General features: G+C 28.7%; 2 protein-coding genes across 7 annotated transcripts in view; one reads left to right on the forward strand and one right to left on the reverse strand.

The window, feature by feature from the left end:
* The first annotated feature begins 3,889 nt into the window (after window positions 1–3,889).
* On the forward strand, window positions 3,890–5,327 carry LOC107444742 (chloride intracellular channel exl-1). The gene has a single exon (XM_016058962.4). It carries the CDS (start codon window positions 4,215–4,217, stop codon window positions 4,950–4,952), a length of 738 nt encoding a protein of 245 aa, XP_015914448.2. The 5' UTR covers window positions 3,890–4,214; the 3' UTR covers window positions 4,953–5,327.
* Window positions 5,328–7,697: 2,370 nt separating this feature from the next.
* f (espin protein forked) overlaps window positions 7,698–26,346 on the reverse strand; it is a 274,759-nt gene continuing 256,110 nt past the window's right edge. For 5 of the 6 annotated variants that reach the window (XM_043049623.3, XM_043049573.2, XM_043049683.2 and 2 more), the window contains 7 exons: window positions 19,829–20,079; window positions 19,463–19,743; window positions 17,443–18,741; window positions 14,569–14,681; window positions 13,624–13,779; window positions 12,646–12,740; window positions 7,698–9,608 (listed from right to left, as the gene is read on the reverse strand). In XM_043049623.3, the coding sequence (XP_042905557.2) occupies window positions 9,392–9,608; window positions 12,646–12,740; window positions 13,624–13,779; window positions 14,569–14,681; window positions 17,443–18,741; window positions 19,463–19,743; window positions 19,829–20,079 (2,412 nt within the window). In that variant the 3' untranslated portion in view covers window positions 7,698–9,391. Of the gene's footprint in view, window positions 9,609–12,634; window positions 12,741–13,623; window positions 13,780–14,568; window positions 14,682–17,442; window positions 18,742–19,462; window positions 19,744–19,828; window positions 20,080–26,346 lie in introns of all 6 variants that reach the window. The other variant, XM_087163590.1, reaches the window with a different exon arrangement.

Raw genomic sequence — 26,346 nt, forward strand, 5'->3', positions numbered from 1 at the left:
GGCAAGGTTGAACGCCTTGGTCAAACAATAATTACCCGTTTAAAATGTAAAATCAATGAAAAACCTACTAAAACTCCCTGGCCTGTTTTGTTAAAAGATATAGTTAATACTTATAACTTAACTCCCCATTCTGTAACAAAGTTTCCACCTGCATACCTCATGCATGGTAGACTCCCCTACGAAAATCCCTTAAATGAAAAAGTCTATCCACCTGTTGAAGAAGCTAAGAAAATAGCAATTCAAAGAACTAGAGAATATCATGAAAGAAATAAAATTTATTATGATTCTAGATTTTTAGATATAGACTTTAAAAATGATGAATTAGTTCTGTTTGAAGAATTTACTTATCCTAATACGAGGAAGTTGTCACCTCCTTTCAGTGGACCGTATAAAATTCTTCAAAAAATTTCAGAAGTTAATTACAAAATAAATAAAAAGAATAATTTAAGTAAACAAAATTTTGAAATAGTACATGTTTCAAAGCTTAGGAAATATCACAGCCCACAAATGTTAAAATTAAATCATGAATAGTCACCAAAAGAAATTTTTACTTTCTTCAAGGGAAGAAGTAATCCCTATATTTTTGAGAGATCCGAATCGCGTGGTGTGGAGATGTTTACCTCAGCATCAGTTAGGAGTGAGGGCGAAGTAACTTGAACTTTTTTTCTTTCTCAACACTGAGAAAAAACTTTCTAAACTATTTTTGTTTTATCCAGTATGGATCTCTCAATTACACAGTGCTTCATGAAATTCTGTTTTCTTCCATTTTAACGGGGAATACAGAATTTCATCAAGTAAAAAAAACCCCATTAACCATACAGAATCTTAAATTCTGATTAAATGACACTTAGTTGTCCATCTCTTTCACATAAAAATTGTGAATATTTTTTATTTTAACCATACAGAATCTTAAATTCTGAATAAATGACAATTGTTGTCCAGGTCGTTTTACATAAAAATTTTGTATATTTTTGTGTGAAAATTTTTGAAAAGTTTTTTAGAATAGTTATATTAAATGTTTAAATTTTTCTTTCTGTTTAGTTCAAATAGATAAAGTGTATTATTATGTTTTTATTGTTGTTGCTGTAAATAATTTTTTTCACATATTGGAAAAAGGTTATTTATAGTAGGAAAGAGGACAGTCATACCAACATAAAGTATATATTCGTAGTATTCTTAATTTTATTATTTTCTTTTGGCTTACCAAAATTTTTTTGGGGGGGATGTAATACAAAAATTAAATACTTTTGTATTAATAAAAGCATTAAAACTTCATTCCTTTTTATTAAATATCTTTAGTAAAAGATAAGGGTAGAAATTCTATTTTGGGACTTCAAGGCTAAAAACATGCCAATGAATAATAATTAGATTAATACTTCAAAAGAGAAGTTATTTTAAGATCTTTCACTTCCATATAAGGAAAGATTAAACGATTTGCTTTGAGTAATAAATAAATTTGATGAGGCGTAAGAATACAGAAAAAACCATATGGCTGGACTTTTTACTCTTTTTAATCATCCTATAAAATGCAGACCACAAGATTTTGCGTGGCTTTTTGTTGTTTGTTTTGCTAACATAAAATCCGTCAGCTTAGACGGGATATCTGTTCCCCCTCTCCCGCTTTGGAGAGGGGTTAAACTGCTATTTCACCATCGCAACTTAATAAAAGAAGATTATGCACAACTGGACTCTTCAATCATGTTGCTCTCAATACTAATTTACTAAAAAATCATTATATATATATATATATATATATATATATATATATATATATATATATATATATATATATATATATATATATATATATATATATATATATATATATATATATATATATATATATATATATATATATATATATATATATATATTCGATTAAATTTTATCAAATAAAGTAATGTAAAATTCTATAAAATCCTGTATTTGTCACACGTTTTTTCTTTATTCCTTCATATTTGTTCAGCTTTTTTAAACGAAGTATTGTAAAAAAGAATATTTCAAATTTGTATTTTTAACTTTAAAAAATTGAGTAAAAAATGCAATTTTTTATCATGAAAATTTACCTAAGAAATTGCTTTTTTTAAAAATATCCTTATCATTTAAAAAGCTAACCACTAGAAGCTTTGACAGCTAAAACTTCTGAACTTTTGTGGTTAGATTGGTATAGCAGTCTGTTCCTATTCACTGTTCATCCACAACTCAAAATAATATTAACCACTTCCTTCTGACGCAGAGTTTTATTACCTCTTTTCCCATTGGTCAGATTTTATCATTACTTTTAAAAAAAGTATTATATAAGTGGCGGTTTCTATTAACTAACTGCATCTGCTCTTGCCACAACTTATACAATAATAGATGTACTACATCCGACAACTGGTATTTATCTGATACGTTTAAATAGTAACTATTCAAAAGAAAACAGCTGCACCGGTAGGAAAAGTTTTCCAATTTTGTTTAAAAGAATTGCTTCTCCAAAACAATGGCTGTATTTGAGCTGTATATTAAAGAGTTTTACAAATTTATATTATCTTTATGCTATAAAATATGCTCACATCAGTAGTTCAATATTTATTTCTTATTATGCAGTGAGAAAGTATAGACTTTGCTAAATAAGTGTGAGGTAAATAAGTTACTTTTTTGCAACATTTTGCTGATTAAATTTCTCCAAAATATTTATATTTGGAAAAATGTTTAAAATATAAAATTTAACTGACTTAATAGAATACAAAGATAAATCAAGACTTTTCATTGGTTTTTTAATGTTGCAAGCGAAAAGAAGTAATTCGTTACAGAATAAATTTCGAAATTAAAGCACCCATAAATAATTTTCTATAAATTTTCCATAATTAAACAAGCATTTTTTTACGGACTTATAAAATTTTTCATAAAAATTTAAGAGTAGAAGAAAAAGGAAAAAAAATTAAAAAAGTATCTGAAAAAAATACGTACATTAAAATTAATAATATTTTTTATCCACACATACTCTTTGCTGTAAGAATTTATATTAAAAAACAATTAAGCTCAAATTTGTCAATTGTAGTCCAGTTTGTTAAAATTCAATTTTTCGTAATTTTTTTTCAGTTTTTGAATGTTATTTTCAAAACATTTTTTCAGATGATAAACATATTATTATTAAAAATGATTAACCATTTAAATAAGAATTGTTCAGAAGTTTTTTAACACACGCCTTATAAATGAAGCAAAATTAATAAAGGGGATTGAAGAAAATTTACGATAGCTAAGATTTTGGAAAAATTATCCTTTTAATGGTTTTAATTAAAGGATTGCCATCAAATAAGAAAATTGATCATAGTAATATACTGTATCTAGCAATTTGTTTGGATAAAATATAGCCGATACGAGGCAAAAGATATATAAGCAAATTCATGTTGGTCATACTAAGTTATTACCATCTTTTGTTTGAAGATATTTTTCTCCATATTGTTTTTTCTTTTAACTCAAACTTCAGGATTAATTGATTAGCCATATTGAAATCACGTAACTTTTATAAGAGTATTTAAACTCCATTCTTTCTTATCAAGATTAATTTTTTTACGATACAGTATTTTGAAGCGATACTAGTTTTAAGCAAAAAAAAAAATTCATTGTTTGCATACGCATCTAATCATGTGCTGAATGTGTTTCAGTATCAAAGAAAAACGGTGGGGAAAAAAAACGATTTTTTGTTTGGAATATCGAGAGAGAAAATGAGCATCTAAATTTTCCTAACACTTTGAACCGCCTGTTTTCTCACGAAACCTTTTCCTTCAAATAAGCAATATTTAAAAACAGCCATTCAAGAAGCTTCTTCTAAAAAAGAAAAAATAGTAAAGTTAAAAAAGAAAAAAAAATCCTTCTAATCCACGTTGAAACCATCCTCAGAATATCCAGACAAGTTTAAGGAGAAAGGAGGTGGGAGATATATCTTTGCCAAAAAGATATTTTTGGCACCCAAAGGATCTAAGAGTTTTTCTGTAGTTGCGAGAAGGTAAACTTTTAAAGTTCTCAAGAAAACAGAAACTTCGTTCCGTATACATTGCTGAAAACGTTAAAGTGAATAAGTTATTCTGACTGAACTGATTTAACTGAAATAATTTATGGTTTATCATGATTATTTTGCTTTGAAGATATATTTGACTATTGTTTCAGCTTGAAGCATTATCTTCATTGAATCTTTGTTTGTGAACTCACTAATTTTATAAAGATAGAACATGAATACTCAAGAAGAAGTTCTATTGTTCGTTAAAGCTGGAGATGATGGAAAACGTTATGGCGGATGTCCATTTTGCCAGAGGGTATTTATGATTCTTCTAATCAAATCATCAAGAGATCAACTTCAATTCAAAGTGGCAACTGTCAATTTCGCCAAGCCACCGGAAGTATTCAAAAAACTAACTCTTCGTCGAGTACCGGCTCTAGTACATTCTGATACAGCCATCGATAATGTGGATGAAATTATCCAGTATTTGGATGATACATTTCCGACTAACTCATTAACCTATGACGATGTTGATGCAGACAAATCGTGTTTGGACGTGTTCCAAAAGTTTTGTTATTATGTTAAGGATGTTTCTAAAGACTCTACGCAATTGGAGACTGAATTGTCCAAAATTGATGACCTTTTACGATCCAAGACTACTAGATTTATATGCGCCGACCATATAACCCATTTGGATTGTGAACTAATACCCAAATTGCACCAAATTCGAATAGCTGCTAAATATTTTAAGAAATTTGATATCTCTCCGAAACTCGTAAATTTGTGGGCATACCTTAACTGGGCTTACAATGACGATGTTTTTAAGCAAGCTTGTCCATCCGATCAAGAAATAATTTTGCACTGGGCCGAAAAACCTGAAACGCCAAATTTAACAATGGAAGAAAAAGCTAGAATATCTAGAGAGGAACCTAGATTTTCTTTTGACATTCCGGCGAATTCTAGAAAGTGAAATATATAAAGGAAGAAACTGAATTTAAAAGTGTGCAATGTTTTATGTTATATATATAGAAAGGTTAGTATTCAAGGAACAAATTTTTGTGAAATAATACATTAAGTTTAAAAATATGCATGGACTGTAAGTTCATTAAATCATGGAAAAACATAATTACATATTAAGCAATATTTTTTGTGTGCCTTTAATATGTTACAAAGTGTTTTTAATTTTTGTTTTGTTTTGCTATTTCCAAAGTAATAGTTTATTAGTTAATAATTCTTTCTAAGCTTAATCAACAGTAAAAATTTAATGAAGAATCTGCATTTTTTTGTAAATTGTCATTTGTAAACAATTAATTGATTAAAATATTAAAAAGATACGCAAAGAAAAGATTTTTTAATAAACCTTTAAAGTGTCTCTATAAAAACAAACTAGATTGGAAATTATTCTATTTTTAAAATTGTAAAAACTTATGAATATTTTAAGCTTTTCCATGTGGTTGTAAAAATAAAATATTAATAATTTTTTATCGATAAAATGTGTTGAACGACCTAATTTGTACACCCAAACTAGCATCCTCGATAAGATAAAAATAAATCATTGTATCAAACTCCCATATTTAACTACTTTCAATTTTATGAAAATTTAAAAAAACTCACATTAGAATTAATTTTTGTTTCTTAAAGACTTCATAAACTTGAAAATATCAATATCCTATGTTAACCATGGCTAAATCTTTTCCTGTATGATTCATAATGAAATTTAATCTACGAAAAGTTAATGCTTAATGATTAGTTATCGAAACATTAAAATATTCCTTAATGGTATTGCCATATTTTTACATCCTTAAAACACATTAAACAAAATATTAAAAACATGATAAAGTAAATATTATTAATTTTTAACAGTGCAAGGCTCAACTGAAATTTAAATAAAACTATTCATCGATAATTAATTTCATTAGCTTTATGTTCAAATACTATTTCTTAGAGAAAAAATTTGCATAAATTGCAAAAATAATTTGATTTGCAAAAAAAAAGTTTATTGTTTACAATTCAATTTAATTTTTTATATTTTAAGTAATTTAATATAAAGAGTGATTTTTGTAAGTTTAGATAAAAATATCAAAGCAAATAACAATTTTTTAACTGTCAAAAATTTTAAAGTAATTTTTAGCATGTAAATAATTTAAATAAAAATGTATTGAATAATAATAAAATATATTGAACAGTTCAAAATTTTTACAATAAAGATTCAATGTAATGATTGAAGTATAAAATTTATTTTTACGAGAAACCTCATAAAATGGTTTATCAACTTGTCATTTTTGTACAATTTATCTTTAGAGTTAAAATATGTGAATAAATTGGTGTTAACATATCATAAATAATTCAATTTTTTTATAATGAAGAAAATTATTAATTAGTTTTCGAATTATTATAAAATATAAATTTAATTTTTATCTTTTAAACTAAAAACCGTAAATTATTTTTAAAAAAAATTATATTAATATTTAGTTCTATTAGAATTTTTTTTTTTAGATAAAATAATTTTTTTATAGGAAAACTATTGAAACAAATTAAGGACCGAAGATTATTTTTCCCAGTAACATACAAGTTAATTCTAGTTTCCAAGTTTTGTACAGTATCATCCTTTAACCCAGAAAGTACTCCACTATAAAAGTTTAGAATTAGACAAAACAATTTAATATTTAGGGGAGAGTCGGGTAACCCCGCCCACTTAAGGAGTATTGCTTATATTTCTGTATAATATTGAGTAATAATCAATATTTTTGTATGTTTCTATTGTTTTATCATCTGATTAAATAATGCAAAAAGAATAAACAAAAAAAAATTAGTTTAACTTAAAAAAATAGAAATTTAAAAAAACACGTTTTTCAGCTCTTTTCAAAATGTGTCGGGTAGCCCCACCCAGTTACCAAAATTATGTTTTTTGACTGTTTTTTCAGGTGTAAATGAAAATGACCAATGTATTGACAATAGATAAACCTCATTTATCATTTTCATCACAAAATTATTTTATTTATTACATATTTATATATTTTTAGTGAATTCTATCATTTAATAACAACAATATTTGTTGTTAAAAATGCATATAACATTCAAATTTGAAGCAAAAGAATAATAATCTTTGCAACCGCACATTTATCGACAAAATAAAATTGGACGGTGATACCCGACATTCATGTGAGCGGGGCTACCCGAAATCCAATTTTGTTGTGAATTTGTAAATACTCGAACAATTTTTCGCATATGAACTTCCTTCTTTGTGCAAATTAAATTTAAGACTACATACTTTAATGCTGTATGTATAGAAAAAATTATTTTTTTAGTATTAAAATGAAGTTTAATCGAAGCATTCAACCAATTTTTCTTAATTTCATGACTACTGTATTCAACATATTTTTATATATCAACAATATTGTTTACCATGTTACCAGCTGCATAAATACTTGAAACTTTGAAAATAATCTTTTTTTAATATAACAATTAATGCCCGATGGCCCATTGACTTAAAAAAAAATAGTCTATGCATATGAAATTGACAGTGGGCGGGGGTACCTGACACTCCCCTATATAGAATAATTTGTAGACTAAGGGTAGAAAATTATAGTTTTCTAACCTTCAACCAATTTTTTTAAATAAAATGTTCGATATAAATCTATTTTTAATTGTATTAGCTTTTAAATTGAAATTGAAAAATAAGTCAATAGTTTAAATTTAAGTAAGAGATCCAAAACTTTCAGAAATATTTTATTTTGCATTTACAAGAAAACAATTTCAGCTGGTGATATGCACATAATATTTTTTATCAAAAATATTCTTCTGCAATGTTCTACAAAAAGGAAAAGAAGCAATCATCAGAACATATCACGAATCATTTTGTCAGCCCGTGCAACATATATAACAAGTTGGAAGGCAAATACACCGGCACCATTTCACCCACAAGTATTTGGTTTATTTTTTTATTTTACAAAAATACTAGTCACCAAAGCCTATTTCTTTAGCTGATAAAGGAGGTTACATTCAAAGAAGTTTTTACTGCTAGCTGCAATAAACTTTTAGTGTAGAAACAGTTATTTACATTTTTGATCAACAATACCAGAAGGTAACAATGATATATAAAAACAAAAGCTCTTTATTTTACAATACTGTTTGAGCAAATCCATGCTAATTCTTATTTACACACGTGTTCGTAATTTTTATCGGCTCACTACATACTTTTCTTGCATAAAAGTGTTATTTTCAGTAATGCAGGATACGTTTCATTCGTTCATGCAAATAATTTTAAACTTAAAATTTTATAATGACAATTGTTTATCAATTGTTTGTATTTTATTTATCATAAGTACCATTTGTAAACAATAGCAGTCAAATATTAGTTTCATTGATTTATCTGTAGAAATCCAATTATATAACGAATATTGATTTAAATATTTTTTTAAAGTTATTAAATATTTTTCTAAGTTATTAAATATTTTTCCAAGTTGTTAAATATTTTTCTAAGTCCTTAAAAAAATTTCTAAGTTATTAAATGTTTTTCTAAGTTATCAAATATTTTAATATGATACAAAGTTCGAATATGATTTTACAAATCTAAAAATAAGTACTAAAAATTGTAATAAATTTATTACACAATATAGAACAATAAAAAATTAAAATAAATTCAGTAAAAACAATCATTGAATTTAAGATATGGATTAATCTTATCAGTGTGAAATTTGTTGAACGTAATTTAATATAACAAGCATTTTTAGCATTTTAAAACCTGGTTAAGTGTTTAAAAATTTAACTACACAAAGAAATTATACATTTAGGTGATGTTTTATAAATGTTTGAATCAAAAACATCACAAAAAAAGACTATCACCAATATAAATAGTTATTCAAGTGGAATGTGATATATCACTACAGATCTGACTTAGACAACATATGACTCAATACTACACAGTACTTGTTCACGACACGATATCTGGAGTTGTTCGAATCGACACTTGATCATGACGCTGTATTTTAGAAACATGATTTATAATAATTAACTTCAACAAGTTAATTTTTGTGAGCAAAATTAAATCCAAATCTTTAAAAATGTCAAGTTTTAAAAAGCAAAAGACATAAAAAAACCTTTTCACAAATTTCAAACTAAAAGCTGTCTGCTATCAAATAAAGTTAAATTCTGTAAAAAAAAAGGTTTGTACCTTTATATTCTGTCACATTGGCATTTTAGTAACTTCAACTTATATTGAAATAGTTGAATTTTCAAATCTTCCGGATGTTTTTTTTTCTTACTTTTTCCATGAAAGGAAAATATTTTAATGGAACATCAAAATGTATTTCTTGCTCTAGCAAAGTAAACTTGTAACAAAAGTTTATTTTATGTTAGTGAGGAAATAGTTCACTACATTTAGTTCGTGTTAATTCTTAAAGTTTACTGTCATCGATAAACACTTTTTGTTTTTCTAAGTTGTTGTAACCAAGGATTTGGAGGAATATCATCAGAATCTTCGTTCTGTGGAGGTTCTTGTTCCGTTGGAGCTTGGTCAGGACTGGAACAAGGACTTTTGGGTAATGTTTCAATATGTTTTTCTGGGGTGCTTGGCGGTGTTGCATCAATAGTTTTAGTAACAGGTTGTGACACCGTTCTGTGAACACTGAAGGAAAAAAAATTATTAGACTCATATAATGTTTCGGAATAATACAATTTTAAAGAATCAGAGAGAAGCATACAGCTTTAAAGAAGCGGATAACTTATCTGAATCCGACAACTTATCAGAATTATATAATGAATTAGAATCACATAATATACTAGAACAATATAATATTTTAGTAATTTTTGTAGTGGGATCATATTATACATTTATATCAGAAACAAAGAGCGTAATTTGAAAGAAAAAAAAAGTAGCATTTAGAGGGAAAAAGCAAAACTAACATCTTACTTTAAAAAAAGAGTATGAGCAAATAGTTAGTAAGAAATAAACTTTAACGACTTTAAATTTGAAAATAAGCAAAAATTACATAACTATCAGTTTTTAGAGAGATTTATCTGCTTAACATTTTGAATTAAATAAGAAGCATAACTTCTCCTAGAAGCAAACTCATAGAAGCATAAACTACTAAAAACATAATTGTGTTATTAAAAAAAAAGAGGAAAAATATTGTGTTGAAACAATAAAAATAGAAATTTAAAGCTTAAAAAAATACTTTATCCTTGATCCGTTTCATCTATCTCCTCGATTTGTGCTTCTTTCGGTAATGAGATTTCATAAAAGGTTTGGAGGAATTTAATTTTAGCACATATGAAACAACATATTTTTAGAAATATCTATAGAACTAAACTGAAAGTTGAAGGATTCATTGACACTAAATATGTTTTTCAAAAACACTAAGTTCGAAAAATGAATTTGTTCCATGATTTATAAAATAATTTTATTGGTTTCGTTCATAAAATAAATCTTAATTGCTACACCAGATAGAAATAATTATTTTTTTCCAGGGAGTACTACAATAGCAAGCTTAACTTTTTGAATATAAGTTTAAACCAACAGGAGATTAATTTTTTGGTTAAATCGCTTAAATATCTAGACACAATATCTATATTTATACTTTTGTAGCATATCAAACTCATGTATTTCTTGTACAAGCAAGGGTTTGAAATTCATCTGACACATTAAACTATTTTAAAGGCTAAATTAATCACTTCCGCAAAACTTAAAATAAATGTCAAGAACATATTTCCCCCCAAAACAAGTTGCACTCACATAAGAGACGTAAGTAGTGTATTATGCTGACCTTTCATATGTTGCTTTATTTTTGGTGGCTCTCTTCCAGAAGGAAAAATAAGTAAGGTGATTTTTAGTAGTTTCTTAAAGAGTCTTCCATCATTTATGAAACTTTAAACAAGAATTTGTCTTTCATAAAATGAATTCTACAACAGACATTTTATTCAGATTTATTCCTTCCACAATAGATATTTTATTTCAGCCCGAACCAAGCATTCAAAAAAATTTAATTCAGAATTATTAATTATATAGATGTATTATGACGCATCAAAAAATGAATCCAAAAAAAATTTTTTTCTTCAGATTTATTCATTTTAACATAGACACTGTATACCACTACAAACAATGCATTAAAAAATTTAACTTCAAATTTATTCATATCATCACAGATATTTTATGCCACTAGAAACAATGCAGTAAGAAACACTTTTTTCAAATTTATTTTTTCCCAATAAACATTTTTATTCTACTATGCCTTCGGAAACATTTTATTTTATTTTACTTTATTTATTATATCATAGATATATTATGCAAAATGAATTCAAAAATGTTCTATTCAGATTTAATAATTCTTTCATAGACCACTGTTAACAACTAACAGACATGTATTCCACCATAATAGAAAAAAATCATAGGCATTTTATCCCCCCATTACCAATGAACTAAGAAACATTTTACTTTATTTATTATATTATGGATACATAATGCAGCATTAAAAATGAATTCAAAAATATTCGATTAGGATTTATTCATTCTTTCATAGACCACCGTTCACTACAAATAGGCATTTATTCCGCCACAATAGAAAATCATAGGCATTTTATCCCACCATAAAAAATGAACTAAAAAACATTTTTATTCGAATTTATTATGCGAATTTTTATTTATTTTATTTGATTTTTTTAATCGAATTATTTTGTCCAAAGATACTTTTATTTTACATCAAACTTTGCCTTCAGTAACATTTTACTCTACTTTATTAATTTCACCATAGATATTGTATTTCCCACCACCAGCAATGAACATAGAAACATTTCATTCAGATGTATTCATTACTTCATAGACATTTTTATCCCAGCACTAACAATGCATTCAGAAACATTTAATTTATATTTATTATTTTCATTTTATTCCTTCACAGTAGTGCATTCGAAAACATGTCATTCAATTTTTTCATTTCTCTATAGACATTTTACTCGACCCCGAAGAATGCCTCCCGGGACATTTTATTCTGACTTATTCATTATATTATATTCATTTTATATCTTGCCACATTCATATAATTTAAAAATATTTTACTAACGAAAAGTTAATTTTTTTAAAATTTGGATTAAGCAAAAACACAAAATTCCTTTAATTGTACGCAAAATTATTTTTTTCCGCAATCGCTTCCGTTTCGCTGTATTTTTTCTCGATTTTCCGGTAATTATCCCGTAACGGAAATACTGTTTGATGTCTGAGTAATATTTGTTATATTTTTTAGAAATACTTCATTAAAGCACCAGAAAGACAAATTAAAAAAACACAAAAACATTTCGCATTTATAAACTGGTAATTCTCGTTAAATAAGTAACCTACAGTAATGAAATAAATAAGGTGTTAATTATAATAATTAGCCTTCCTTCTGTCCAAAAATCATTTTTTTACTATCTTTGTATTAAAAACTTTCAATCTATTACAAACTTTCTAACCACTAAAATTATCTGACCATAGGTTTTAACATAAGAAACGTGCATTTAACTTCTTTAAACATTTTATCAATAGTGAATTGTGATGGGATTCTTATTTACAACAAAGATAGAACTGAATTGACCAACAGAAAATGTTAACAAATAAGAAATAAAAATATATAGAAAGTAAGAAATAAATTAGAAAAATAATGCAAAAAATTAAACAACCATTAGCTTACTTTAGTTGCGTCACTGGACTAGGGGGATCTTTCCTTTGCAGCAATTGTCGTTTCCATGGAGGGATGGAATTTAGTTTCTTTGCTTCCGCTTCTCTCTGATAAAATAAAATAGGACAATTTTTTTCAGGGTGTGAACAAATTAAAAATAATAAACATGGATACAAAATTATGAAACATTGTATTTCTTTTTTTTCTTCTCCGTTTAGTGCTTAAAATATTTGGAGCATTAATAGAAAAGTAAAAAAATAATAATTTGGAAGTACGCATATATACGTATTTGCGTTAAATAACTAAATAGAAAAGTGAAGTGATATTAAAGTAAAATAAGAAACATATACTGCACTGTGAAAACTCTGGATCAAATTATTGTAAAAAATACCGGCACTCAGTGTGCAGGTACTTTAAACCGTAAAATCAATTTTTGCCGGAACATGTTAAATATGACAAACCATAATTTTTACAGTAATTATCACAAAATCACTGAATCAGTTTAATTAAATAAGTATTACAGATATTACAGTAAAAATTACGGAAAAATGGATTTTATGGATTTTCACTCAAAGTACAGGTATTTTCTACAGCGATATGATCTGGAATTTTTTACAGAGCACGAAAAGTATTGTCATGTTGAATTTCATTTATTTGTTTTCAATCAAATTTTGAAAACAAACGGTCCTCATAGTACCGTAAAATATCACACGAGTCACGCTGTCATTAAAAGTTTGAGAAAGCTTTATTAATTGCAGAAAAAGATTCAGGTGAGAAGTAAGCATGAAATCCGACTCTGTAATGGAAAATCGAGGGTGGGAGTTTGTTAAATTGCTTCATCTAATAACAAAATGTATTACATATGTACCTTGAGTTTCACTAATACGAAAGTTGAAATTCATCTACTGAAATATAAAATTATTCATTCGTTTCTGATATAGTAAGAACTATTATTCTACAAATATTTATAAGTCTGGATCTGTTTCTTACAATTCTTTGTTCTTCGGCTTCTTTTTTGGCTTTTTCTGCGGCTTTCTTGGCAAGCATTTGTCTTTTCCATGGTGGAATGACACATCCATTTGCATCTACTTCTGGAATTTGATCCACGAATTTTTCCGCTTTAAAATTCTGGGCCATGTCTGCAGTCTAAATACAACAGAAATAAAATATCAGACACTTAAATCCATTTTACTTACAGGGAGAATGTTTTCTGTTTAGAAACAAATTCATATCTAAAATTCTTAGTTATTTGACACAAAAAGTTTGCAATAATGTTTATAAAAGTGCAGACTGGAAAATAATTACAGATTTTGGAATATACTTTTAAAATAAAAATAGAAGGAATCTATTAAAAATATTAGGTACCATTAGTTAATCACAGAAAAAGTTTAATGGCTAAAATAAATAATGTCTATTGCAGACGATTTTTTAATCAAATGAATTTCAGCATAAATTATATAGCTTCATAATGCTATAAGACTAAGAAAGTTTCAAAAAATCTGTTTCTGGCTCTTACAAATTAACAGAAATGTTTAAAATATTAAATTGCAGTTCTTAGTAATAGCTAGAAATTATCTCTTTCTTTTTAAGATTTGAAGTAAATTATGTTTTAAATGGCCTTTTTTTTAGTTTTAAATAAATATTTTACGGCATGATATTTTTTTAACTAATTTAATTATAAAAAAATATATCACTTAAATTTTAAAATTTGAAGATAAGAGATTTTATGAAACTTGAACCAATTCTTATACCGTGTGTTCAAACAATATAATAAATTTAATTGTGTGTTCACTAACAAAATAGGTAATCTTAAAAGACAGTTGATTCTTCTTAAAATTGCTTCAAAATGCTGAAAATTGCAAATAATTTGCGTTAAATAATTTATATATATATATAAAAAATAACAGGTAATTTGGACAAATCATTCTTACTTACCATGACTTCTTCGATTTTACTCCTTTCTTCTTTCATTTTTCTCACACCTTCTATATCCTTTGTTTGCTTCAGCTCTGCAATAAGATCATTTTTCTGCAACAACACCGTCCTCTCTGCAATACAAATATGGCTGATTATTCACAGTGCAACTCAACTCTCATGTTTCAATGTATGCTTTTTTTTTTATCGAAAATTATTCTCAACCGATCCTAATGCCCAAAATGAAGTTTAATAAGGTTTTTTTTCTCTTCATAATTTTTTTTTTTTTAAAAATTAGTTAATTCTTAGACTAGGTAATAGTTGAGTTAAACTGAAGTAAATACGTTTAGACAGAAAAATCTAGTCATTTGAATTAAAAAAATGTTTTGGTATGTTATGTACTGAAATTGGATTCATGATTGTTTTAAAATAATCAAAACACACCTGACCTTTTTTTAATTAAAAAAAGGAAGTTCTCCAAGTGTTAAGCTAATTTTGATACGATTCACTAGATTCTAGTACATTACAGTGTAATTTCTTTTCAAATTGAGTTACATTTGTTTATGAAAACATTCATTAACTGATACAAGATTTTCTCAAAAAAATATTAATTTCTGTAAATAGTAATTCAAGAAAGAATTAGAGATAATAATAAACCAATATATTTTCGATAAAGAAATTGAAAAATTTAATGATGCAAAGAACTTAAAGACGAAAAGCTTGAAAAAAACTTTAAAAATAACAGTTTTGGGTAACATTCAGTTGCTCCTGATGGCTCATTTATTTTCGTTACATTTCGTAATCTTATTACATTTACGAAAGTTTTAGCATTATTTTTTTGAAATTAAAACAAAACAAGAAAACTAAGCATTTTTGAAATATCTTGGAAAGGAAGCGTTTTTTCTTCCTACTTTAATCACATAAATCTTTTCTCCGAAACGAAAGTTACTTTATCAAATACACGATCAACACATTATGACTTAAATTGGTGAAATACGCGTTATCTTATAAAATCTAGAATAACATTTCAATATTTTTTAATAACATGAAATGTATTTTTATATTACTATTCATTCCTTTCCCTTTACTTTATTTATTTCATTTCTAGGATGAGAACTATTGATTTCGATATAAATACAAGTGAAAAGTTCATAATAACAGTAACCAGAACATTTATCGACGTTTAAAAAGAATAATAATGATTTGAAAACAAAATAAAAGAGCCCTCAGCAACCGAAATGTAAAATATTGAAAGATATACCCTAACATAGGAAAACCAGCCTATTGTGCTGGCCCCTCCACTGTTTAAAAAATTTTAATTTAGTTTTAAGTTAAACTAAATTTCAAATTTAAAAAAACTTCTAACTTTCTTAATTATTTTTTTGGCTGTGTGATCAACTCGCCCTCTAGCGGTAATCCAATCACTACAACTCAGAAAATATTTTATAATTTTCATTAATAATTAATTATAATTTTTATTAATTACTAATAATAAATAGCATCATAATTATGTATAATTATACAAATTGAAGCTAAATGATGATTGCTGATGTGATAATATTATGAAAATTTATTTTATGCAGTTAAATTTAAACAGTGCCTATATCTCCGGAATAAAATCTTTAGTTCAAAAAAGAAATGTGCAGCTATATAAAAAATGGTACACAACTGAAACATATAAAGCGAAATAAAGTTATATATAAACACTTACTTAAATCAACATAATTTGATAGCATCGAGAAAAAAAAAAGACTTTTAGCACCCACAGGGATTAAAAAAAGTCGCGTGTTAGCACAAAATGTTTTCAGATAATTCAAGGAAATGATTATTGCGCGAATGGATAGAAATTTCAACTTCACAATGTGGAAAAAGCCATATGTGAAGAATAGATTAGATTGTGTACATTTTAAGGTATCTAAGAGATAATGTTAATAGTTTCTTACGTTGTCAGTAAGTTGCTCTCAAAATACGAAGTATCGCAGAAGGAGTTTTCATAAAAATAGTGAATGAAGGTTTAAAGAAATACTTTATATTTGTGTAATATATATTTTAATATTTATAAACGTTTAAAAGTACTAAAATTATAAAAAGTGTAACCCTTAACGTAGTTTATATTTTTATAGTAACTTTTTTATTGTCAAAAATTCTAATTTATTTCTTTCACTTTTTGTTTTTTCATAATGTTTAAACTAATATTTAAATTTAGTTAAGAATTAATATTATTACATTCATTAAGTTATTGAGTAATTTTTTCTATTCATTAAGATTATAATAATTTGACTATAACCTTTGTCACTTTTTGATATATATTGCGAAATTGCGAATACATTCCTTGGCATTTAAATTAATAGTAACTGATTACATTTTACAAAATTATTTCATCTGACTGAGGTTATTATCAAATTCAAGGCACAGTAATCATCAATAGAGAAATTTTGCATACCATTTATCATCTCTTAGTTACTTACACAACGTTAACCTTATTTTCTATCCCTTATCGATGCTGAGAATTTTTGAGAAATTTTCGCGTGTGCGCTGTGATGCTCAAATAGCATCAGGGGGGCTAGAAAGTAAGATTAAAGTCAAAGGAAAATAGGAAATGCTTTGCAAAATCTCTCTAAAGACGAGCTATCAAAACTTTAAACGTAGAAATAAAGGTATTTAAAATTTATCACTGCAATACATAGAGTTTCATTAAAACTAAAATCCAGGCACTTGATTTAAAATAAAAGATAGCCATTGTGTATTTTCTGTAACAATAGTATAATAATAATTATACTATTGATTATACTAATAATTATACTAATATATAATAATTGATTTGATTAGTGAAATCTAATTCCTATTATGCTGATAAATACTTTTAATTAAAAAACATCAAAATCGAAAGCATACCAGGAGTAGATGGCTTATCTGTTTTCTTGAGGTGAACAGTCTGTAGTTGCTCTACCGTTATATTGAAAAGAGGCGTATTACTGTTACTGTTGGTCAAAGGTGCATGCGGCCTTATATCATCTCTGTTATTGACAGGACTTTGGGTAAAAGATCGAGAGTCGCTTTCCAACAAAGTCTCGTGACTCTCCGTTCTGCTACCATACGATATTTTTTCAGGTTTGGCAGACACTGCTAGTTCACCCATAGACACTGCCCTGTGAAGGGTGGAATTCGATTTAAGTGTTGAGCTTTTGGATCCGGAACTCTTAGCTTGTCTGAGATATTCCGATGGACGGATATTCTCGTTCGTGTCTGGAGGAAAGCTGAATTGCGGAGGAATGAAAGGTAGAGTTCTTTGGTGACTGTTCCTTCTTGCTGTTGCAGCTTTAACATACCTTTTGCCTTCACTACCATCCACTGAAGATTCATCTGATTTTTGTGAGGCCAAATCGTCGTCTGTGGTGCTGTCTGATGATCTGATTTTTATGGGTAGATCTGGTGGTGGTGGAGGGGGTATAGGGGCTCTTGATCTATTAATATCTGTTTCGATTTTGGGCATAGGAGGAGGCGATGGAGGCCTAGCAACAGGTTTACTCTCTTCTATTTTCTTCGTAGGTAGAGGAGGTGGTGGCGGGGGAGGTTGGTAAGATGCATTTTCCAAAGATTTCTTCGTCACTGGCAGAGTGGTAACCTGATGTACCGGTGACGAATTGGTATGCTTGACGTTCTTCTTTTCTGGCGATCTCTGGGTTCCATTCTCTTTCGACAGATTGTTGTTGTTGTTTTCCATCACCGTCGCTCTCTTGCTGTCTTCATGAGTTGCATCGACGGGATTGGATGCTCTCCGAGACACGTGCGCATGGTTGCCGCCCCCGATGTAGGGGCCATCCTGTTCCGGGGGCGGCCTCTTGTTCCGAATGGCCACCAGATCCTCCTGGTGGTGAGGAGAGAAACTGACCTCATTGTCATGCAGCTCGTCCTCATCGTCTTCTTCGTCCTCTGGGTGGTGAGGAACCAGTCTATGCAGATCATCTTCATCCTCCTCCTCGTCGACGTCGTCGTCTCCTTCGTGGTAGATGCCCTCATCTGTGCTCAAGCTGCTGGCTTCTCTGCTGGTCTTTTTGTGACGGTGGGTGCCGTTGTTGTTACCTGTGCTGCTGGCCTGACTCCCCTGATCATCGTAGTCTGGAATGGGATCACTGACGTCAGAGACGCTGTTTGAATCCTCACTAGCAGAAGAATGGTGAACCTCCACTGTCACTAGAATATGAAACAATGAGAATGTAAGTTTAAAGTTATAAGTATAGCATCAAATATACCAAGAGCATCCATCCAATATATTCATTAGTATCTACTGAAACAAAAATATTTTGTGCCTAAATTAAATGAAAAAAATTACGACTCGGAAAGGAAACGCGTTCTGAAATGATAGCCTTACAAGAAGGGCAAAACTGTGGTCAGAAAACATCTAAGTGCCTCGGATCAAAAGAAAACATGTCCTTAAATAAAAATTTTGTACGAGTGATAATGATGGTCGTATGACCTGACACTTTCTTGCGTCTTAAGTTTTCTTTTTTTTGAAAAAAAGGGGAAAAAAAGAATCAAGTGTAGTAAAGTAACTAAAAATGATATGAGCTCTTTGTGTTGCAAATGCTGTCTCAATCTAAATCATATTTAAACATAAAAATGAATTTCAAAAGTTATGAAAAAGCTGTCTTTCTACAATGGCTTTTAGAAATTTACAACAGGACACATTCGCATTCTACTTTTTTTTGCAAATATCATGCAAGGATAAAACAATTTAAAAATAACGTTCAAAATTAACCGTATTTACACATGTACTAGTAAATATTGTAGTTTGAATACTATATTCTCAAACTCTCAAGATTAGCAATAAAAAATATTTTTGAATAAAAAAATTATGGTGGAAAAAAAATTCAAGTTTTTCATTTTAATTTTAGAAGCGCAAAATTATACTTACCTATTTGAGCGGCGTTGGTATTATTGTTTATGTTATTGTTTACTGTGTTGTCTGTCGTGCCATTTTCTTCTTTAACGTTCTTCTTGTTTTTGTTGTCAAACAACTTCTTGACTCTGTCGTCTGAGGTCATGTTTGGCTCGTGAAGAAAGAATGGTTCTTGGGAGGTGTTCAGCGTATCTGTGGAATTATGTCGAGTGTTACCTTCGTGGATACTTCCTGTACCACCGTTATATCCAGAGTCCATGCGCTTAGAGTGGGTAGAGGAACTACTAGAGCATCTCCTGTAATTTCAAAGTAACATGAAGATTACAATTGAAACACTCAAGGAAAGTAACTGGTTGTACAAATTTATCCCGTTACCTGTACCTGTGATTGGGATTGTTCGCTTTGCAGTGTCGTTCTTGGGAGTGATGGCGGTGACCATTAGAGTGTTGCGATCGGCTTTGATGATGGGAACTGTAGAAATTCCAGCCAGACAAAACGGTGTGGGGTGCACCACGACCAGGTCCCTGAATCGAAGAACGGGTACTGCTTGTGGTCGTATCAGATGGATAATCGTCTGTAAGACTACAACTTTCTTCTGATCCAGTAGATTGGCAAGAACAACCGTCAGAATCCTTTAGAAACAAATATATTTTTAATTGATTTCTTACCACACTGTATAAAATGGATAATCAAACATCATGAAACTGTGTTCGTTTTTTGACGAAACCGTTTAAGGGTATATGCTCCAAGCGAATTTTTCGTCATACTGACGAAATAACTATCATTACTTCTTCGAGGAAACGAATTTCGCCAAAATTAAAGAAATATTTCGTCATTCTATTACTTACAAGAAAATTAATAATAGAAATAATAAATAAATACATAAATAAATAAAATTGTTGTGCCTAAAGTATTTAATTGTTTCTAATAATCACTTTTTCGCGAGAACCATACAGATCGCCCTAACAACACAATTATATATAGAACAAAAAAATAAATTGCACCCATTCCTGAAGAGGAATTCGATCCCGGGATCTTCCTGGTATTTACTTTATTACTTTATTTTCAATCGCCTTCTCTTCATTCTAGTTTCGTCATTCTAGCATCTGTCGCCATACACTACAATGAGGTTTCGAGTTGAGGAAACGCTTTCGTCATGAATTTGAGATTTCAAGTTTCGTCACAAATCACTCGATTTCAAGACGTTTCATTACTGCAAAGTATTTTTTTATCATAGCCAAATAGAAAACGTAACACTATCTTTTCTTTAAAAAGAAATGGAATAACTGTCGCTATTTTATCTATTTATCGATTTTTTATTCTACGGAACAGTAATTTATGATATCAAGAAGTATAGGTCTAACGCAAATGCTTGGAAATGTCAGTGTTTCAATTTTACATCAAGCGAAATAATTCTTATTTGGATGCAGTTAAACTTTGTTACAAGTTTTGGGTAATAAATTTGAACATCTTAAAAAAAAGTTAACAATTGAGTTCTTTCAAGTAAACACGGAATGGAAAAAAAAATACAATTGAAAATTTATCAAGACTCAAAGATTTGAAAAATTGCGCAATTACTTCAACGCAAATCTATGAAGCATAACATAGATGAAATTTAAAGGCTTTAAACACGAGAAGTGGTAGCTAAAACGTAAACATGGGAGTCAAAAAAAATTTTTTTTTCCTTTATAAATCATGACTAAATTTATGTAAAAATTATATATAATATAGAAGTTATAAAAGCCATTAGTTATAAAGATGCATTATTCTAGGCGTATACCTTTTGAAGTAAAAAAGTGAAAAACTGTTTGACTTTCAGCTGAACAGGTGCTTTGCTATTGTTTAGCCATACTACCATTTAAAGGTTAAATGAATATTGAATAATTATATTATGAAATTTTTTAAGCTTATCCACTTCCTTGTTATTCATTTAAAAAACCTTTTGAATACATTGTTATTAAACTTCCCGCCTTGTTCTTTTAAAAAAGTGAAGGGAAAGAACAAGACCATAATTCTTTGAAAAGCTTTAAAGCAAGTTTGTATACTCAGTTTCCATAATTAATACCTTTACACTGCAATATTTATAATATGGTTTTGGCACCACGAACACATATAATGGGTATTAAGCCAAAAGTGACTCTAAGTCAATAATCGGGGGGGGGGATTAGGTAATGTGCCTTATCGTTTAAGAGTCTATCACCTTTTTGAGAAAAATAGCCCAAATAGTTCACTGTCTTAAGCTACACATAGTGATTTTAGTTTTTTGACCAAAATAGTACATTTTTAATCGACTTAGCACATTATCGCATTTCTTCCAAATATTGATTAGGTCACTTTTGATAGTATACTCACGCTATAAATCTATGTAATTTTCGATATTACTGCTTCTTACTACTAGATAACTATTACCACCACTACTAATACTACTCTTACTAAATTACTATTACTAAAACTTCTTCAATATTACTATTTAAGTTAAAACTTAGTTATTTCAACGATTTCTGAGATGAAGTATTATTTCCACGCAATATTATGTGTACGAATGCATAGATTCGCTTTAACAAAGCAATTTTTCTTAACGCTTATGAAAAAATAATCCATCTGAAAACCGCAAAATGGCGTGTACACAAAAGTAGGCTTAACAGATGTGCTTAACAGATTGCAATAACAGATGGTAGATGCATGGCTGCTGTTTTCAACACTTTTTCATTAAGGTTCTTTGTGGATGTATCATAAAAAATATTGATTTCACAGTTATTGGAAAGAATTATTTTGTGTAAGTAAACACTTAATATTTTTAAAGAATAAGAATAATTGTAAGAATAAGAATAATAAAGAATAATTGCGAATAAACTTTGGTAAATTAAAATATCAAAAATATTAACGTATAATTTTTGTTATCACCGTAAAAATAAAAATAAAACCCTTCATGAAAATCAGAAAATAAGATGCACTTACGAAATAAAACGGTATCTTATTTAAAGTCGATCTTTTAATGAAAGGCAGAAAATTAATATTTATTTCGTATTAATGCCCTTTCTTAAAAGAACATATACTGGAACCTATGGAAATGTAAAATGTAGACTTGATAACTTCTGGTATATTTATATAATTTATTTAAAAGTTTAAAAACATATAGTTCTGCTTTCCATAGCACTGTTCCAAATTGTATTGCAGTTTTTCATTAATTAAAAAACAAACGCTGAGTTTTTCTTTCTCGATCAATATATCGCTATTTTTTCACAGTAACTTTTGTTCTATGAGTTCTAAAAAGAAGTAGGAAAGTAAATAAAATCGCCATTTTTAATCAAAGATGTAAAGAGGCTAGATCCTGCATTTTAAGAAAATAACTTTAAATAGAAACAATTGATAAGCCTGTTGTAAATAAAATTTCTGAATTCTCTGGCAACCATCTCTTAGTTGAAAACATGTTTAGAGAGTTTATCTTAAATTTGAAATTACCGAGATAAAAATACTTCTTTAATCAAAAGTTATTTGAATTTTATGTATACAGCATTTGTTTTATCTATAAAATATTCAAAGTAAAAGTATTTGGGGGATAAAATTTTGATAAGAATTTAATTTTGAAGATAATTTTTAATATTATTTAAATAAAGACACACAATAAAATGTATTTTAATACAGATAAGAGTATATGATATCAAATTTATGTTAAATATAAAGATAAACGGGAAAAAAAACAGCCTCATAAAAAGTGTAAAATTTTCTTTTATAGTTTATATAGTGATAAAAATCTATCAAATTCAGTTTTAAGTGCAATTTTATTGTAATATTATTATCGGAGCTGTGTAGGCGAAAATTTTGCCCGATTCGAAAATATTCGCTCGGCTGCGAATGATTTTGTCACCAGCTCAATATGTTAGTAATGCCGAATAGTACTTCTTAAAAGTTAGACTTAGTTCTTTTAACTTTGGAAAATTAAAATTTGGAAAATTAAAAGAAGAAAAGAGGTCTTCAATATTATAAATATTATTCAGAAAAATATTTATAATTATATAAATAAATTATATTATGAATTATTATGTTATTTATAATTATATCATGAATAAATTTTTTATTAATTATGAAATTAGTTCATTACCTTTGAAAGTGTTTAAGCCTATGTTTCATGAACTATTGAAAAAGAACAAGGGAAATTGATCAAACTATTTAAAGAACGAGCTTTAAATTTTTACAAAGAGCAAAATGTGTTACTTTGATAAACAAAACATAAAAAACCTTTCTATTAATCGCCTTCTAGACCAAAAAAGAATATAAAAAAAACTTGAAACTGAAAGGTTCAGTTTTGTATGTCAGTCAAATTCTGTTCTGAACTGATCGATGATTCTAACCGAGCTCACAAATTAAAAGTATACAATTTGAAGTTAACAGTTACTTAGTAATACTTGTACATTTGTTAGCAATACTATTAATTTTTCTTAAATTCGGTGAACTTTCTTATAGGCTATCAGTGGGTATTGAATTTAGACTCTAGTCGGACATTTACTAATTAACGAATTAGACTGGAGTCGGACATTGGAACTACTGACTCTTCACCTCTTTATCTGATTACATTATAGAGTAGTAGAAGTAACTCGAAAAACATGTTTGGTATTTCAACAAGTTCGAATATATAGCTTCATAATCCATAGAATTACCGAGAATTGTGTAATATTATTTATTTAAATATATTTAAAAGACTTATATTTTAGACCTTATACACTCTATAACAAAAAAAAATCGACGCACCAAGACGCGCAAAATCGACGCTGGAATGATGCCGACTGGGGACGTATAGTCTTGAGCGACGAATTCCGCTTCCAACTGTGACCTGACTATCATCGAAGACGCGTTTGGAGACGCACAGGGCAGAGGGGGGATCCTGCCTTCACTATTGCACGCCACTACGGCCCTCAACAAGGCATTATGGTCTGGGGTGCCATTTCCTTTGACAGCCGGACCCCTTTGGTCGTCATTAGAGGTACACTTACTGCACAGCGGTACGTCGACAACATCCAAAGACCTGTTTTGCCACCGTTCCTTTTGCAGCGCCCTGGGCAGGTTTTTCAGCAGGGCAATGCCAGACCACATACGGCACGTGTTACTATGAACTGTCCGCAAGCTTGTCAAACTCTTCCTTGGCCTGCCAGATCACCAGACCTCTCTCCCATCGAACATGTCTGGGATATGATGGGAAGGCGATTGCATCTGGCACGGAATGTTGATGACCTCGTTTGACAATTGGATCAAATTTGGCAGGAAATACCGCAAGAGACCATCCAGGAGCTTTATCAGTCTAAGCCACGCCGTGTGGCACCTTGCATCCAGGCTAGAGGTGGGTCAACACCTTATTGAACTTGTTACTGTAACTCTGCTATAAATTATTCAATTGTTCTAAAATTTTAATCATTTACTATTCTGTACATTGTCTTCCTATCCACTAATTTTCGTTTCAATCGGACAGCTCTTTCTTGGTGCGTCAATTTTTTTGTTATAGAGTGTATTTTAAAGACTTAGTTTATCAGAAGAACATATTACATGTTATTTTAGTGCATTTAAAAATAATCAGCTTTATAATGTATAAAGTCGCTACGAATTTGTGAACGATTCCTCCATCAAAAACATTACTTTTTTTATTTTCAGACATAGCTTAGTAAAGAAACATGTTAAGCGGTATTTTAGTAAATTTGAAAACTATCAGCTTTATTTTATATGAAACCGCTTAGAAGTCGTCTATGAGTTTCCGTTGAAAGCCATATTATTTTAAAGAAATACTTCTGTGGACAACATGTTAGTAAGTTTAGCGATGAAAATAAGTAAGAATTTCAATATTTAACACAGAAGTTTTCTTTTTATTAAAATCATCGTATTTTAAATACAGTCAAGACATGGATCAGCTTTATTTTAGAAAAAGCTTTGGCTTTATTATTCAGAAAATTATTCATTATTTAGAAAAGCCTTAGCATTATTTATTGTTTAGAAAATAGTCAGTTTTATTTAATTTAGAACCACTGAGAAGTCGTCTATGAGTCTCCGTTAAAAGCCATATTATTTTAAAGACTTATTTTTGAGGAGAACATGTCAGTAAGTTTGGGGATTAAAGTAAGTAAAAGCTTCAGTAGTAAGTCTTCTTTTTATTAAACTCGTCATATTTTAAATAACTGTCATGACAAATTTATAATCTTTACTTGCACACGACAGCAACATGTTCTCCAGTTTTAGATTTAACACGTTTTTTCACTTGTATTTTAAACTAAGCTGTGTAAAGGATAATTCTAAAGTTAGAAGCTCTTCTAGTTGTAAAACAATAAAAAGTAAAAATCAGAAACAAAAAGTTATTAGGTAAACAAAAAGAAGTATTGTAAACCCGTTTCACTAGAAAAATTCACAGAATAAATCGATTAAACTTAGAATTCCACTATTACTGTATTTCATGACAGTTTTCTTCGAAGAGAAGAGAAAGAAAGAGAGAGAAAAAGAACAAAAGAGCACATTCCTATCGTCTGCAAATGCAGCAATATACGTTTTAGCCACCCCTCCACACATGTTAGAGAATAAAAAGAGGTTTCAAGGGTAAAAGAAGAAAAATTTACTCCGTTACGAGAAAATGAAGCGCTATGGGGTAATATCTCTTGTGAATGAATTGTGAAATAAATGCATAAAGTTTGCAATTTAGTTCATGTATGAAAGAACAAAAAACGTAACCAAAACAACACAGTGATAGAAAATTGTATACCAATCCTTAGAAATGGGAAAATATATCCATGTAAAAAAAGTGAATTATAGGCTTTAGTAACAGCGAAGAGGATAAAGTATCATGTAAAATTTTTTAACTTTTCTAAATTAAGAGTTTTTTAAGCTGTTTTCTCAACTGCTTGTAAATTTTTATAATTTAATAT

This window comes from Parasteatoda tepidariorum, chromosome 1 (genome assembly GCF_982258835.1).
Source record: "Parasteatoda tepidariorum strain Cologne lab strain chromosome 1, Ptep-v5.0, whole genome shotgun sequence".
NCBI classification, from domain to species: Eukaryota; Metazoa; Arthropoda; class Arachnida; order Araneae; family Theridiidae; genus Parasteatoda; species Parasteatoda tepidariorum.

Excerpts from the sequence above, each read along its gene's own strand:
- LOC107444742 (XM_016058962.4), top strand. The coding sequence starts at position 4,215 with ATGAATACTCAAGAAGAAGTTCTATTGTTCGTTAAAGCTGGAGATGAT.